Genomic DNA, 17,820 nt, shown 5'->3' on the forward strand with positions numbered 1-17,820 from the left:
CTCTGATACACTGTAAAAAATAAATTGTTGGCTCAATGAATTATTTTTTAGTAACTAGTTCCACAGAAATTTTACATTCACTCAATTTCTGTCTCCAAAGTGTTACCTGGATTGATGTTTTTTAGTTGGCCCAAATTTGACTCAAATATAAAAAAGTATGTTGGCTCAATTAGCTTTATAGTTCATTCAACTAAAATGTTTTAATCAGTTGAATCTTTAAAAACTTACAGCAAAGACTCTGTCAATTAAAATTTAAGTATTTACTCAATGTTTTATGTGTTACTTCAATTAATATTTATTATTTGGGATTTTTTTAATAACATTTTTAAATGATTTACCAAATAATTTATGCTGGTGTTGTAAACAAAATAATTAACTTCAGTCACATAAAAACAAAAGCTTTTTATTCACTTATTCACTTATCATACAGACTGAACATACAGAATTAAGTCTTCTTTAAATAGAGGGCATAAAACAGTCCAAAAAGCCTCCAAAGTCAGTCAGAACATCTCCAGGGCCATTTAGGAGACTTTCCTCAGCCAGTCCAAGCGGAAACTGTCTCGCTATGTCTCGGGTCTGCCTCTCACATCATCTCCGCTCTGGTTTGATAAACAGAGGAATATAAACACATACACATACATAAATAACATGTTTAATATATTAAAGTTTGACGGTGAAAGACTTTATTCCCTAAATAACGTTAATGTTAGGCCAAATTTCCCTCAGCCATCACACATAATTAAACACTATTGGGCGGTTTTCTCGGACAGGGCTTTTCACTGACTAAAATAACTTACTGACATCTCTTAACATATGAGTGCTATTGTTTTGTCTCAAAATGCACGCCAGTATTGTATTATATAAGGTTTGTTTGTAAAAATGTCCCAATTATAATAAAGACCGAGTTCTAAACTCTGTCCGGTAAACCAACCCTATATCCAGGCTTTTTATCTTAACTAAAATAGCTCCACTTTACTTCGGACACAACATAACACACTTCTAATATATCTTTACAAAAATACCATTACAAAAACGTCGAGTATTTGCGTCTTTGCCAATTAATATATTCTAAAATTAACATTTAATTACAAACACTTACCTGACGTGAACTTGAGGAAACGGCTGACTTGTGTCCTTCCTTGTGTGAATCAGTAAGTGATTCCAGCTGTTGCGTGCGGATTGATCTCAGATGAAATGACCTGTGATCCAGATCCTTCCGATTTATAACATTTTAAATTAAAAATACACAGACGCACGCGCATACATACATACATGCACACGCGCGAGCACGCGCGCGCGCACACACGCACGCACACGGGTACACACACGGGTATATTTAGAAGTTTTAAGATTGTTATGATATTGGGACTATTTCTCCACTCGCACCTTCAGCTCTGAAGTTCAAATTCGGAGGCAGTACGCAGCCCAGTTATAACAAATGTGAAAGATATGAAATATCATTCAACAGCGATATCATTTAAGTGCAATCCTAAAATATGATTTAAAACATACCGGTAAACCTTTTATTATTAAGTATAAGAAATTAAAATGAATTAAATCGCATGTTTAAACGCCACAGAGATATCAGAGCCAGCAGTCGATTTCTGATGGGCTTGCCGAGGCGAGGCTGCGCTGGGCGGGGTGTGAGCACTTAAGTGTCTGTGATTTTCTGGAGCTCTTCTCCGTCCGAAAGTGTCCGAGCACATTTTTAAATAGACGCTATCTATATTAACCGACCGCATATTTAAACTTAAAGCACATACATTCACGCCTGAACAACTCTTAAAATTACATTTTGTTACCAAATAACAGTAATATTATGAGCATTTTGTTGTCAGGAAACAAAGCTGTCATAAGTCCACATATTGACCAGATTTGTCTTAATTAGTTCAGTCAATATAGCCATTCTGAATGTTGACTGAATTTGAAAATAACAATTCACTTAATGTTTTAAACACAGATTTATGTAAACTTAAAATAATATGTCTACTCAACTAAGCCCAAACAAGAAAATTGGTTTAACTTATATATTTTTGCCCTTCCAACATTTCATTAATTGGATTTTTTACAGTGTACTGCTGAGATCTAGACTCCTGAATCTCTACATTATGGGCTCACACTAAATGTAATAGTGTCTTACTGTTTTCACTGATTTGGCCTAATCTCTGGTGAACTATAAAATATAAAGTTTTAAAGGTAATTTTCTCACTTCAATTACTACTGGCAGGTGATTCACAAACGGTTATACACCTGTATAGAGCAGCGGTCTATCGAATATACTGTACTTCAAATTCGACATACAGTATGTATTTAATGCTACTGTGATGATTATAGAGAGTGTCTCGTCACATTCTTCACTGTGGCCACATAAGCTGCTGCATTGCTTTCAATCTCATACCACAAAAAGTAATAACAGAAAACTTTGATAAAAAAACTTCTTAGATATCAATAATAATGAATCTGTTATTGAACATTTATTTTTAAATCCTGAGTAGTCTGTGAGTTGCTTAATGACTAGTCTTAAAGATCCTTGAACAGATAATAAGGCAGGTTTGATCATGAGAATTTGTGACTTGATCCAGCAAAATGAGTCACAGTGACCCAAATTTTAAAATTGAGATTTTTGGTATCAATGGAAAGAGATCATAAGCTTTCAAATGATATCCTAGTCAAAGTCATACCTTGAATGGTTTTAAAGATATAGACATTTGAGTTAAGGTTGTCTGTCTTCTTTTTCCAACTGAAAACCTGAGAAAAACGCCTTTAAAGTTTTTTGCCCGTTTTTTGTAGATATCTTTCAAAATCCATTGCATTTTTAAATGGATAAACCATTTATTTTACAGCTTAGTTTGACCAAAGACATTAATATAAATGCTATTACAGTAAACCAAGAAACAGCTAAGAAGAGTTTGGTTCCAAAACGCGATAAACGCCATTTTTGAAAAAAATGAGTTACTGCCAAAATCAGTATTATATCAGGTCAGTAGTTAAAAGTAAATTCTTAATTTTACGCAAAATCCAATATCCGCCGTGTTATTCTGACATCTTTTCTCCCTTTTTTCCCAAAATGCGATAAACGCCACTCCTCCTTTTTTACAGAACGCAATAAATCCATTCCTGAAATTACAGCCCACCAGTCATGCAATGTAAACAAACAATGGCGGCGCGCTGAGTACACGGAGTCCTAGTTTTCCTCATCTACTTTGTACTACGTGATCAACAAACAAAACAAAATTATACTTTAATTGCATTGCTAAACCTGTGATGGTTTTCTGTGACGGGAAAGAAACGTAAGCCATCAACATCTAATAATTTCCACGAGAGGCACTCGGGTGCTTTCTCCCGACAGCATCAAGCTTCTCATGCTAAAACATTGACCCCAGAGGATCTTATGAAAACTTTACATTATTTTACTCAAAGTCAACGAAAATAGCAGGACCAAAACATTTTACAGCTGATCGCTATGAAAAATGTAAAGAGACGACGTCAAGTATAACCGCAGCAATGACAATGTAATACATTTATAGCATTTTGAAACAAAAAACCGTCATGGATTTATTGCATTTTGTGGAAAAAAAGAATTAGTTTTTATAATAAATCTTTGAAAATCAAGTTATGGATTTGAATTTTTTATGTTTTTATAACCTAAAGATGCTTTGTGAAAGTTTGTAACAGAAAATAGTGGTTTTCATCTTATCACTTTCTTGGTATAGAAAACACGTTTTTACCGAAATTTGTCAAAATGGATTTATTGCGTTTTGGAACCAAACTCTTCAAATACTGTAACTCCCAAAAGCTTTTGTACTTCCCACAGCTTTATTTTTACTGCAAACATTAGAAACATATTTTTTATATATTATTTGCAATATATGCCTGATGGTGGTTTACTGAAGTAAGCTGTAATAAAAGTGTTTATGAACCTTAATATATTAAAAAATACTACAGTAATTGCAACAGTTTATCAACAAATATTCACTAATCAATACTACAGAAAATAGTAGTGTACATTAACAAAGTGTAGTAATTACAAAAATATACTTCAATTTACTAGTAAACACTAAAGTGTACTACAGTATTTTTCTTATATGAGGACAACCACTTAAAATCTCAATGTGAGATAACAAATTACATTTTCCTTATACACAAAATTTGTTATTTCAGGGATCCCAAACGAGGCATAAGGGTCTTATCTAGCAAAACGATTGTCATCAAGAAAAATAAAAAATATGCACTTTTAAACCACACGGCTGGTGGAAGACGAGAAGTTGTGATTTAAAAGTACATGTTTTTTATTTTTCTTGCCAAAAATGACAATTGTTTTGCTAGGAAAATAGGAAAAATATCGAAACTCTTTGGTAATTTTTAGCGCGATGCTAATGGTCTAATCAGATTCAATGGATTATGCTAAGCTATGCTAAAAGTGGTACTGCCAGACCTGGAGATCGGATGAATGGATTCCAAAATGGTAAAAATCAAATGTTTAACATTAGGGGAAAATGAGCCTATTTAAAAAAAAAAAGTGGAGTGTCCCTTCAAACTGTAAACTGTTGGGGTCCAATAAAGTATATTAAATTGAGAAAAATCCTGGAATGTTTTTCTTAAAAAAATTTAATTTCTTCTTGTCTGAACAAAGAAAGACATCAACATTTTGGATGACATGTGGTTGAGTAAATTATCTGGATTTAAAAAAAAAAAGGAATAATCCTTCAAGGACAACACATTTAATGATCCTTATATTTTTGCCCCGCGTGATTTGATGTGGCTGAAGATTATTTCTCCTAATTGATTGTAATGAAAGAAAAAGTCAAGTAAAAAGTAGAGCAGTGACAGTACTGTTACAACATTTAAAATGTTCTCAAGTATAAGTACACTATTTTTAAACCAGCTAATAAAGTATAATTCCTGAGAAAACGTACTCTCACAAAAGTAGCGAGAGAGCATTTGTAGCTCCTTACTTCACACCCCTGGCTGTATGGTGCATGACGTTTTCACAATAGGCACTCTTATTCAAAGTTTTTTTGGTAAGACCCTGCCAGGATTATAAATAAATGCTTTGTTAAAGGACCCAGCATCCTTAAAACAGATAAAAAAAATTGCATTTCAAAGTTGGTGAAAGCAGAAAAGTCCACTATTCCAGCTGCTTTTAACAGGAATCAAAGACCTTGTTTCTTATCATCTGGCACCCTCTAGTGGAGCGCAGATCTCAAAACCTGCTCAAACATCAACATTTATCTGACTACAGCATACTGTATTTCAATCGGGTAAAAGCATGTGTTTAACTTTGGTTTGAGAAGTGAGAGACAAAAAATGTGGGAAAATGTTTTTGACTTGAATTCCATTCCCTGCATTTACATACGTTTAGGGACTATGGTGATACAAAATACTGGAAATAATTCAGTTACCTATAATGACAAATTATGCTAAGAAGAATATGCTACTAAACTATTTATAAGATTTATTTGTGCTTTACTGTTTTCTACATAAAATCACAAAAATGACAAAATAATAAAGTTAAAATGTGAGTAATGTCCTGTGCGTGATTGAAATCATAGTAGAAATTAATGCTTGAAATCAAACTGTGATGCTCTTTATCTCACAGTAAGATTTGAGACTTTGGTCTAGTTTTCACAGTCAGAGTCTAAGTGACGTACGGTATACTTAAGCTGTTACACACACACCATTAAAATTGTAACATTTAAAAATGGCAAAAAACTACTTTTCTAGAAATTTACCTTCTGCCTTAAATAAGACTGGGTCAAGAAATGCTTGACCAAAAATTGTATAGCTTGCGTTATTATTATCATTATTCATGAGGTGAATAACAGGTTTCACACACTAGCTACAGTAAAGCAACAATAACAACAAAGTCATTAAAACAGTGAACTTGAGAAAACAGCTATACTAAATGATTCTTCAGACTGTTTTTATCAATGGGATTCTAAAATGAAAAAATTCACGTTGCTTGGCAAGACCGCCAAAAAGTTGGGGGACACAATCGGGTACAAGTATAGATCACTCCTCCTGAATCTTCATTAGCTTTCTCAAAGCACCCCTGGACAACTCAGCTCACAGATCAGCAACCTGAGCTCTGAAATTCATATTTCACCGATCTGTGCCATGCAAAAAGCAATAGGGAGAAGTGCACAAGAGATGGGCCATTTAGTCTGTAATTAAGAACTGATTAAGCCAGATTGGGCTGGGCTATTTCACAGCAAAGTGACCTTGTATCTTCTTTATGCTGTAACCTACATAATTTGAAAAGTAATGATTATCCAGGCATGCTTTGTTATGATCGGTGGTAGCATGAATCTGATGTAAAGTAGGTATGACAAGCAATTGACACTTCATGGGAATCTAGGAAAAGTAGTAAAAGTGTCCCAATGAGTAGTGAACACACACACTTAAGCAGTGGGCAGCTATCCCTACAGCGCCTGGGGAGCAATTAGGGTTATGGTGCCTTGCTCAAGGAAACCAGTTGCAATCGGCAACTTTCAGGTAACAAGCTAACCACTAGCCCACTTTTTAACCACTAGGCTACGACTGCCCCAAATTAAAACCATAACTCAGTGAAACAAGCTGTTGTATTTACCACCAAAATGGCTAATGTGATACATTAAAAGTTAAAGCTCTGATCTCTTTAAACTAAATAGATTACATATTCGTAAAGCATTGTGTTTCCAGCACAAAGTTTAATCCCTTAGGAAACCCACAAACTAATAAAAATGTATCGCTTAAATGCACTGTAAGTCACAACATTTGCCAAATGCCTAAATGTCAATGTAATGTAAATACATAGACACTTACCGTCCTGGAAGACACGTTCCACGTTGAGGCCATAGGTGGCACAGGTCTCATAATAGGTGCACCTCTTGAGGTCGTTGGATAGTTTGCGAGCACGTGTATCATCGATGACACGAGGATTAGCTGCACTAATAGCATCTACAAATAGTCAGGATAAAAAAGATAAAGAGATTTAAAATATGAATGAAATGACTTAATGGCCACACCAAGTGTGAGAGGCTTTAAGTTTATTGAACTATCTTATGAAACACTTCTAATAAAATTAGGAACAAGGCAGAATGCAGTGGTAGGCAACGTCTGTCCTGGAGTGACGATGTCCTGCAGATTTTAGCTACAACCCTACTAAAGAGTCTATAGAGTCACCTGAAAACTACAGGAAGGCAAGGTTTCATCAGGTTTGGACAGAAATCTGCAGGACATCAGCACGATGTTGCTTACCCCTGCAGTAATGAATAAGTTGATGAGCTGTGCATCTAGCCTTTCATTAATATGAGTGTAGTGCCCCCTAGCGTTTATATACTGTAAGCACAAGAAGCATGACTTAGATACAGTATGCCTATGTATGTTAATTAATGGATTATTAAGCCTTACATTTGCATTAAAGTGTAAAAAGACCCATCTTTAGACCTGAAATATATGTTATACAATATGCTATGCACTAATTTTGAGCAAATGGAGCAGAACAATAATGTATATTTTTAATTGCATGAGTTTAGAGTCTATTAGTATTAAGTTTTTAAAAAAATAATAACGCATAACCCTAATAATTTATCAACAAGCTGTGTCTTGAGACTACACACTTTAGTCTTTAAAATTATTGCTGGACTGTAGGCCAACTCAGCCTTGGATGAATGACTTTTGGAGGAGTTTTTTGTACCCACACTCACCCTGAGTTCCCACTAGCACCAGGGGCACTTCTGCTGTGTTGCGGTAGTTGGCCATACGGCTATAGTAATGATAAACAGTCTGAAAGCTGATCTCATCCTCCAGACTGAAGACGAAAATCACCGCATCCACCCACAATGCAAACTGAGAAAGAATTATAGAAAGTGGGAGAGATAAAGCGAGAGAGAAACATCATTACAATATTCTTTTTACATAGGCTCATTCATCTTCATAAACTCCTCATAAAATCTGTTCATCTTATAAATCATATTCTTTCATAGTTTAAGCTGATCTCAGCTTATAAATCATATTCTTTCATAGTTTAAGCTGATCTCTAAAACTTTCAACTGCTCTGTAAAAAAATAATATGTGACCTGATCCAGCAAAATGAGTCACAGTGACCCAAATTTCAAAATTGAGATTTTGGTATCAATGGAAAAAGGAGGTAAGCTTTCAAATGATATCCTAGTCAAAGTCATACCTTGAATGATTTTTTAAAGATATAGACATTTGAATTATGGTCGTCTGCCCTCTCTTTCCAACTGAAAACCTGAGAAAATCGCTTTTAAAGTTTTGTGTGTGCGTGGGTCTGCGCGTGTGTGTGTGTGCGAGAGAGAGAGAGAGAGAGAGAGAGAGAGAGAGAGGCAGAGAGACAAGCAAAAAGAAAACAAATAATGCTAGCCTATGCAATCATATCTTTGTGTAGGCTAGTTGACAATAACAGTGTAACAAATTCATAACAGAAATACCAACAGTTAAATATTGGGTTAAAATAATTGTTTACACAGAGCGCTGCGAGTCTGACAGGAGGATGGCTGGACCAATCGCGTGCCCCGGGGCTTCCCATTGACAAATGATCAGCGTTTGTGTAGATTTCTAAGCTTTTTTATTGGCTCTATGTAAAACATGTAACACCATATTAGGAGAGATAGTGAAGTTTCAGGGGATACGCGGGAAATGCTCCAAGGTGACGAGAGGATTTGAAAAAAGCATTTCCGGAGAATTTAGTAAAACTTCTTTAACTTTAATAGTCATTTAAATACCTTTACTCAAGATTATTTTTGAATTTCTGTTCTTTGAAATTAGCAAAAAAAGTTTTTGGATTATTTCATTGTTTTTCCACATTATCGGCCCATATCTTAAAATGGAACGTTGCGACTTTCGACTCATTTCGCCAGAGCGGGTCACATATAGTGTTTTAACCCACCTTCCAGATTTAATAATGCAGCAAAAACATTCTGATCATGCCAACAAAAAAAAACAACGGAAAGGAAATGTTGGTAATACCCACCTGAGCCTCCGGAGGTCCCCCTTCATCCCTGATCAGGAGAAGGTAACTTTGTCCATCAACTACAATCTCCTTTTTGAAGCGTCCCCCTGTTCAACAAAAAGTCAAATGAATGAAAGTACCAAAAAATGCTAATGATAAATTCTAAAATGAGATGATTGGTGAACTACAGATTGGCATGGAAACAGATCAGTGAATGTCCAACTCTGTTATTTTCAAAATCACAAGTTCTAAAAATCCATTAAGAAACATCATAGGGAAAAATGACTACTAAAAAGAAAAAAAAAATTCTGGCAATCTTCAATGGTTTGAATACAAAGGCCCGATGGAGAAAGACTACAAATGATTAGTCTATCCACAGGCCAGCATACTGATTTCAATTTAGATTTTTGCTTACGATGACCATTACAGCTTAGCTCGGGAAGCTTTGTGATAAACAGAAATAACTACCTGACTTCCATTACACGTTCCAGACACATAACTTACATACTCACTTGCACAGTGAGTGTCGACATTACAGTGGAATACTGACACATTCCGACCTGTATATGGTATTGTAGCCAAAAGATAACGAAAACTAAAACTTTAATATAGCACGTATTAATGTATAATTACATGCATAACAGAAGTGTTCAATATCTATGTGCGTATAAAGCTATGCATGATTCAATGCAATTCAACGTTCTAGTGAAAGGTCAAAGGATCTTGAATAAACGCATAACCTCTGGACCTCTGAGGCTCTTGGTGGGAGAAGCATTCGGAGATCAGAGATCTTTCTGTTGAGGGAAGGAGAGGGGAGTGCTGAAGTGTAAGAGGATCAGACGGGCATTCATGGAGATGTTAAAAGGTCTTAACCTGATCACAGCTCAATCCTGCTAATCGTCTGGTGCAAGAATGACCTCACTTTAATGGTCTTGTAGGACATTCAATGGTCACCGGACACAAAATTCTCTCTTTGACCTCCAGCTGTTTCTTTGATTATTAGCAAAGAGGCTTTTTGCACTAGGATTAGGAGTAATTATGCTAGAATAAAAATATATACAAACATGTGGGGGTGTTTCTACATTTACTTTACACTGAGGGTTCCTGTATCTGAAAACAAACTCGTGTATTCAATTAAATGCAATGCTGCCTTAGTATTTGGAATCTTGTTATTTTTTACATTTATACACATAAGATACACTTTTTATCAGTGTACTCTATGGAAATTAAACCTATAGCCTTAGCATTACTAGTACCAAAACCTTAGCAGTTGGGTTACAGTAAACAAATAACATTTTCGGACGACCATCCCTATAGGCAACTCGCTAGGTTTTAGCACCAAGCAAAACATCTTGCTTGCATAGATCGCAACTGCTTTCAGTGGTGGTTTATTCTTCCCTTCCGGTTTTCTGACTGACGCGAATGTTTAAAATCTGAATGCCAAAGTTGCTGATGCCAAAGTTAATGTGCTTTTTAGAAGTCACCGCAACATGCCAGGACAGAGAAAATAAATCCTCAAATAGCAGAGACTTGATGACTGTGTGTGGGCAAGAGGTTCGGGGACGGCGGTTAGGCTGGAAAGGACGGTCGGATTTTCTCTAATGACACGGTTTGTCTGTTTGGCTATGAGGGAAGAGGAAGTGGAGAAGCATCACTACAGCTAATGCACATATAGCCTGAACCTGGTTATTTATAACCCCCTGCTATTTTTACATATTCACAGAGAGAGAGAGAGAGAGAGAGAGAGAGAGAGAGAGAGAGAGAAAGAGAGAGAGGCCAAGTGCACAATTAAAGAAAGATACACACCCTTGAGTTAATTACATTGTGGGCTGTGTCTCTGCAGAGCTGTTTGACTCATGTGATTATAAGCAAGGCTTGTGAACGCACATATTATAGCTGATCATAAGAAACTGATATTGTGAATATTATTATCTAACCCCACCACAGTGAGATCCAAAACAAACACAGCAAGAAATAACAGTTTGACATCCAATGACACTGACTCAGAGTCATGATGGACCGTAACTCTGACTGGGTGTTGCAAAGGTGTGATTGGTGATTCATAAAGGAAATGAATGAGATGGAAGATGTCACATCTACAATGGATTTATGAGAGAAAAGGTGTGAACTCTCCTGTACTGTGGCTTGATCTTAAGGCTTTTTTACTCTTTCATTTTAAGGTTGACCAACAATGGATGATTTCCAATTGATTCTTTTTAATAGTTTTGACAACAAACAATCAATTATAATTTTTTAAAAAAGTTTAATAAACATGTAGTAAAAGTATATGTTAATTATACTAATTTTAAGTGCACAAACAATTATTTCATAAAGTGTTCTTAAAAGGCTAGGTGTGCACAATTGCAATAACCACATTGAAAATCTGTTTAATCTCCAAGAATGATAAATTGGTGAACATTTGTAATATAAATTATGTCTTTTCTTAATAAAAACATGATAGGAATTCGTGAAACATTGCTGAACAAGCCACACAGGAGAGACCATCTGCTCAACTCTCTTGTAGAGACCAGACAAATTTAAGACAAGAAAGCAAATAGTTACCTGCATCCACGTCAGCTAGTTAAAGAAGCAGCCGAGGAAAAAGAGAATAAAAGAAAACTCAAATCATAAAGCAGCCCAGCTGAACATGCACAGTCACAGTTAAAGAAACAGTTAAACAGAGATAAAGACAGAGAAACAAGCACAGCTTTCATTAATTCGCTGCAATCTTATCTAACGTCATGGTGCTGTCTGTGTGAAGGAGAGACTAATAATTGAATATATTTACTCTTGCGACAGTCTGGTCAAACACATTGTCATGATACGTTAGATATATGTACTGTATATATAAAAAACAATACCAATTTATTTTTTATACCAAGGTAAAACTAATTTGCTATTAAACACATTTTTTGTATTATAAAAATATTTGGGCATGAATGTATTAAAAATACAATACAAAAAGAAGAAGAAATAAATGAAAGGGATAGTTCACCAAAAATGAAAATTCTGTCATCATTTTTTCATTTTACCCTCAAGTTGTTCCAAACCTGCATACATTTTTTTGAGCACCACTGACTTCCATAGTAGAAATAAGTACTATGGAAGTCAATGGTGCTGTAACACTGTTTGGTTACCAACACTGCTCAAAATATTTTCCTTTGTGTTCAGCAAAATTAAAAAAATGTTATACAAGTTTATAACACTTTCAGGGGGTGAGTAAATGACGACAGAATTTTCATTTTTGGGTGAACTATCCCTATAAGAACAACATAAATATTTTTCTTTGTTGAATGGCATTAAAGGAGTAGTCCATTTTCTTAAAAAATAAAAAAATCCTGATAATTTACTCACCACCATGTCATCCAAAATGTTGATGTCTTTCTTTGTTCAGTCGAGAAGAAATTATATTTTTTGAGGAAAACATTCCAGGAATCTTTTTCATTTTAATGGACTTAAATGGACCCCAATACTTAACAGTTTTAATGCAGTTTAAAATTGCAGTTTCAACGCAGCTTCAAACGATCCCAAACGAGGCATAAGGGTCTTATCTAGCGAAACGATTGTAATTTTTGGCAAGAAATATAAAAATATGCACTTTTAACCCATAACTTCTCTTCTTCCTCCGGTCCTGTGACACGCCAGCGCGACCTCACGTAATAAGTCATCACGTTAAGAGGTCACAGATGACGTATCAAACCTAAGTCTCAGTGTTTAATGTCTGTGTGTCAGTTTATTGTTTAAAATTGTCTGCAAATGTGCGTTTCATATATGTAACACGTGACCTTTCCACGTCATTATGCAATTACGTTAGGTCACGCTGGCTCGTCACACAGCCGGAGGAAGAAAAGAGGTTGTGGTTAAAAGTGCATATTTTTTTATTTTTCTTGTCAAAAATGACAATTATTTCGCTAGATAAAACCCTCATGCCTCATTTGAAAATCCTGCAATGTTTTCCTCAAAAAACATAATTTCTTCTCGACTGAACAAAGACAGCTACAGATCTGTTTAGCTGTATTTACAGTTTTAATATTTTGCCAAATTCGATTTTCCCTGCTGTTTACATTACATATGTAAGTATATGTGTTTATTTTACTTTGTAAAAAAGTACTTTTCACACACCTATCCACACTATTCCACACTATTCCTACGCCCCATGACGCTTTGCGCGAATTATGTGTGTGACTTCCGGCGCGTACTGTCACTGAACCAGAGCCGGCGATTTCCATGATGATTACAGTCATAATTTCATGTATAAACCAGTGTGAGGATGAAATTAAGAAGTGTCCTGATACATGAAGATATATTCAATCGTGTCATGTTTTTACGGGGGGTGACGGGTCTTCAATGCGCAAATATAACAGCACAGAGACATGCCGTATCTCTACAGTGGGACAGTCAGTCGAGTGTTTAATACATGGAATATACAGAGACTTCTTGTTTTTAACCCTTTCAAGTTATGGTTTAGTTTAAAATGTCACAACTGTCCCTGGTGTGAGGTTTTTTTAAACAGCAATTTTTAATCGACTTACCGAGTTTTTATGGCTACATATCAAGCTTCAAGCGATCCGACAGCAGCAGTAACTTATGCTTCTCATTCAACACAATGTAAGTTATTTAAACAAACCATAATAAACATATTAAACTCCTATTACATGTTTTCAATATTGTTTTCGTTTTATGAAAATATTATACAGTAAATAAGACATTTAAAACATAACAAAAGTAACGGAATGCGTGAAACACATCACAAACTATTATAAACATTAACTAATAAGCAGTTAATGTCATAGGTTATATATTCTGGACTGTAATCTCATTTTTGTAATAATATATAGTAGCAGAATAAATAAATCAGCATATTTTTATCAGCATAATATGTTGTTTTTGAATAATTATTGTATTTATTGTTCACTGTCAGTTTTTATGAAAGGTTTTACTGGATGGATGTGTGGATACAGTTAATAGATGCACGTGCGCCACATAAACATTCAGTTCTTGTGCGTGTATTATAGTTAAAACAACTGTTTTGTGGAGATTTACTGCGTTTGTATCATCTATTATGGCAACCCCTAACTGCACAAATTATGCCCGTCTTCCTGGATTTCATATTAAGCATTAAAATGCCAGTCAAAACGGCAGACTCCTATCCCTCGCAATAAGACTACTATTAGCTGTAGTGGCTCACCGGAAGTTTTACCCATCTGAGCTCAAGATGGTGTCGCCCGCATTTACGTCAGGAACAGTGTGGATAGCATCATAATAACATTTTTAACCATCACAGGCAACAGTTTAGTAAGTTTCGGTAGACAGAACATAAACATTTTGCAACAACTTAGGGCTTTCAATTGCATGGGTTGCAACTACAAAGTCAGACTTTATCTAGGAAGGAAACCTTTCCCACATGAGTTTTACAAATTTGTGATATTTTACACTGATAAAAGTGGCTTTTCACACCAGAGTCTGCACAATCACACAAAACTGCCGCTCCCCACTGGACTGCTTTCCAAAATCAAACATAATTGTGGTGGCAGAAGCAAAAACAAGATTTGCTGTTCCATACGTGGTGCTGGGTTTTGAACTGTTTAAGGCTTGGTCTGTCTTTTGACCACAAGGCCGGCAAAGATTTTTTGTTCTTGCATAAACATACACACACACATTTGCCCTTGTGATAATATCTCTTAATGAGCTCAGAGAATGTGTCTATTCATGTAGTATGTGTGATGAAGGGGGAAGGGTAAAAAACCCCATGTGGCCGACTTTCACTGCGGAGCCCTCTGTAAAAATGTGTAGCAGCTGTATTTAGTGGTTTTGAGGTTACTCTACCAAAGCAAGGAAACACTATTTTTAAAACCAGAATGGTAAAACTTCAAACAACAAGGGAAGGAAAACATTTTAAGGGCATGGTAGTTTTGCTGGAATGTAAATTCGCAAATCAATTAAAACTGAAACATATTTAAATTTCTGAATTAACATAAAAATCTGAGTTTAACATCACTTCTATTTAGGCTATTAGATGAGGCGTTGGTGTCAAAGTGACACGTCTGATTGTGTCGCTTTAGCCTGGTGCATTTCAACGTTTTCTGATCTCACCCCCAGTTTCCTTTGGCGCTCTGTGCTATAATTCACTGTGGCAAACAGGCAATTGACATCTCTGTTTTTCTTTTTTCTTATTCAGGGCGATTTCCCGCTGACCACTGGTATGCAGTGGCTTGGTTTATAGGGTGAGGAGCAAAAGAGAACCCGAAAAATGATCAGTGCCTGTCAGTCCACTTACTGTGACCTCATGCTCTGTTAGGGACGACCAGGCACTTACATGACGTCAGTTAAGCTCACTTTTACTAAACACTGTTTAGAATAAATTACCTCGAATTACACACTTAAAAAAACACTGTTGACTTGAATTCCTAAACTTTATTAAGCTTTCCATGAGGGAGTCATTTGAATGGCCAGTTTAGCATGGCCACATAATAACGGTCATGAAAGGCATGAAATATTTACACAGGGAGCATTTGAAAGCAGATCTCTGCTTGAGGAGGAGAGCATATTGTGATGACCTGGCAAAGTGCATGAATGTTCTTAATTATACATGGGGAGTATGGCAAAGTCCTTCGGAGCAACTTTACCAAGCTAACGCACTAACAACAGCTGTGCAGAGGAGAAATAAAGAGAGCAGACAGGAGATACAAAAAGGTTATCTGCAACATAGGCATAGGATTTTATGCACATGCAGCACTGAAAACTAGGGAAGAATCTTATACATATTAGCATATTAGAAAAGATTTTCTGTACAATGGAAAAAATACACCAAATAAGGACTATGAGATATAATAGCTTTGTGTAAGGAACAGAAAGTTAAATCATTGTTTACAGAAAACATTTTCTTGCACCACAGTTCTCAAATCTCATTAGTTTGTGCATATTTAAATTTGCCACACTGCAATCAGGTACAAGACACGTGAAAACCAGATGTTTGCCATCAACACATCAGACCGGTTTCGACGTGCTGTATTTGAAAACACAAATATGTAAATGAGATTTGAGTGTTGATGCGAAGAAAAATATTGCTGAATATTGGGCACAATAAAGATGCGAATGTGACACGCGATGACGCCCTGAAACTAAAACAATAGATCCCTATAAAGCCTTTCACACTGTGTGCTATCATTTGCACTGCATGTAAGCAAATCATTTTTTACCAGTGTGTCGGCCAATAATATTTAAGCTTTAAGTCGCGTGTCCAGAGCCGCTGCTGTTAAACAAAAAAGATGCTTGTCCAAAGTTGCTTTGGAGTTGTGCGCATTATGGAGCGGTTTCCCTGACAAAGTTTACATTAATCCAAGACTAGGCCTTAGTTATATTAGCACATTTAAGTAGTTTTTACAAACATACCTTACAAAAAACATTATGGGGTGCACCTTGAGACAAAAACAATGGTACAGATATATGTTAAGATTTGTCAGTGCAAATAGTTTTTAAATTAAGGCAGCTCAAACATACATTATTTTAGTCTGGGACTAGGATAAGCCCTGTCTGGGAACCCCCCATAAGTTCAGGTGTGAAAAGGAGTCTGTGCCGAGTGCGTTTAGGTTTGAACGAGAGTCCAAAGACTGTGTACACTTGGTATTAAGATCCTTTTCGTCGATCGGATCACAAGTGGACGAGAGAGACACATTCTGTTTACACCTGGTATTTAAATCCATCTCTTTAGTCTACTTTTGACCGTTTCTATCCTGATTACTTTGAGGGGGTGGGCTGTGGAGATATTTCAGCGGAATTGATGAAATAAGATCGCGCAACTTCCACATGCACGTAAAATGAAACTAATGAAAGACGCGGAGATCAGCCGCTTTAGTTTTATAAATGAAAGCCTAAGTTTGCGTTTACACCAGCCGCGGTAGAGGCGGACAGCGGGTGATTTACATGTTAAGTCAAAGACGCGATTAGGCATTGTGCAGCGCGGTATGCGTTACGCACAAATTGAGCGTTGCCGCGGGAAACGCGCAAGTTCGGCGGATTTCCGCGCCGCGTTAACCAATCAGGACTTTGCTGTAGTAGTGACGTGATTACAGGAAGCGAGTGGAGTCTCAGCAGAGTCGCAGAAGCCCCTCAATTTCCGCGTGAATGTCTCGAATGACTAGAATTTCACGCGTGAAAGAAGCGAGTAAACTCACATGTTCAAGCGTCCAACTAGCGTTTTTGCCGCCTCTTAATTTAAAACTATGATTATAATAATACAAATTCTAAACTATAATTGGCAAACATACCAACTATCTTCATGAAGGCAAGCTATTGGCCATATGTCTGACTATCGTATAGACGATACTATGGTCACAACCATAATACAGACCTATTAACAGTAACAATAGAGATGATGACAAAACGCCTACCTTCAGGGCTCTCTTCCTGCACATACGTCCCCGTCAGATACCTGTGCACAAGTGCAGACTTCCCACTCGCCAAGTTACCCACAATGCCCTGCATTGCACAAACACACAGAATTATCAGGGTTTAGATGTTTTGGCATTACAAAATGACCATCTACAATTAAGCCACTAACTGAAACAACCCTCATAAATTCAAATTGGGGCAGGCTGCCAGTTAAAGGAACAGTATGTAGGATTGTGGCCAAAACTGGTATTGCAATAACAAAACTTGTGGCTAAAACTGGTACTGCAATCACACAACTGATGGCCAATACACAAAATGACAACATAAACATCAGTTGAGGGCTGCAACCCCACTTTTTAAATGACAATATCCTGGCCAGACCACTGTTGTCTGTGATATAAGTATTTGAAATTAAAATGATTTCTTAATGTCTAGTGACATATCAGGGCCATTTTATGATTAATTGATATACA

At 36.3% G+C, this 17,820-nt stretch overlaps 1 protein-coding gene and 1 long non-coding RNA gene across 5 annotated transcripts in view; both read right to left on the reverse strand.

Annotated features, from left to right (window-relative positions):
- agap1 (ArfGAP with GTPase domain, ankyrin repeat and PH domain 1) overlaps positions 1 to 17,820 on the reverse strand; it is a 216,578-nt gene that overhangs the window by 95,550 nt on the left and 103,208 nt on the right. For 2 of the 4 annotated variants that reach the window (XM_073870885.1, XM_073870883.1), the window contains exons 3-7: positions 17,347 to 17,434; positions 11,519 to 11,533; positions 8,978 to 9,063; positions 7,689 to 7,830; positions 6,805 to 6,939 (exon numbers count right to left, since the gene is read on the reverse strand). In XM_073870885.1, coding sequence (XP_073726986.1) covers positions 6,805 to 6,939; positions 7,689 to 7,830; positions 8,978 to 9,063; positions 11,519 to 11,533; positions 17,347 to 17,434 — 466 coding nt within the window. The remainder of the gene's footprint in view (positions 1 to 6,804; positions 6,940 to 7,688; positions 7,831 to 8,977; positions 9,064 to 11,518; positions 11,534 to 17,346; positions 17,435 to 17,820) is intronic. The other 2 variants (XM_073870886.1, XM_073870884.1) reach the window with 1 other exon arrangement.
- LOC141365593 (uncharacterized) lies at positions 388 to 2,071 on the reverse strand. Its single transcript, XR_012370662.1, has 2 exons — positions 1,100 to 2,071; positions 388 to 599 (listed from the first exon to the last, which is right to left on the reverse strand). It is a non-coding gene; the product is annotated as an uncharacterized lncRNA (long non-coding RNA).

The sequence above is a fragment of the Misgurnus anguillicaudatus genome, chromosome 8, assembly GCF_027580225.2.
Source record: "Misgurnus anguillicaudatus chromosome 8, ASM2758022v2, whole genome shotgun sequence".
NCBI lineage: Eukaryota > Metazoa > Chordata > Actinopteri > Cypriniformes > Cobitidae > Misgurnus > Misgurnus anguillicaudatus.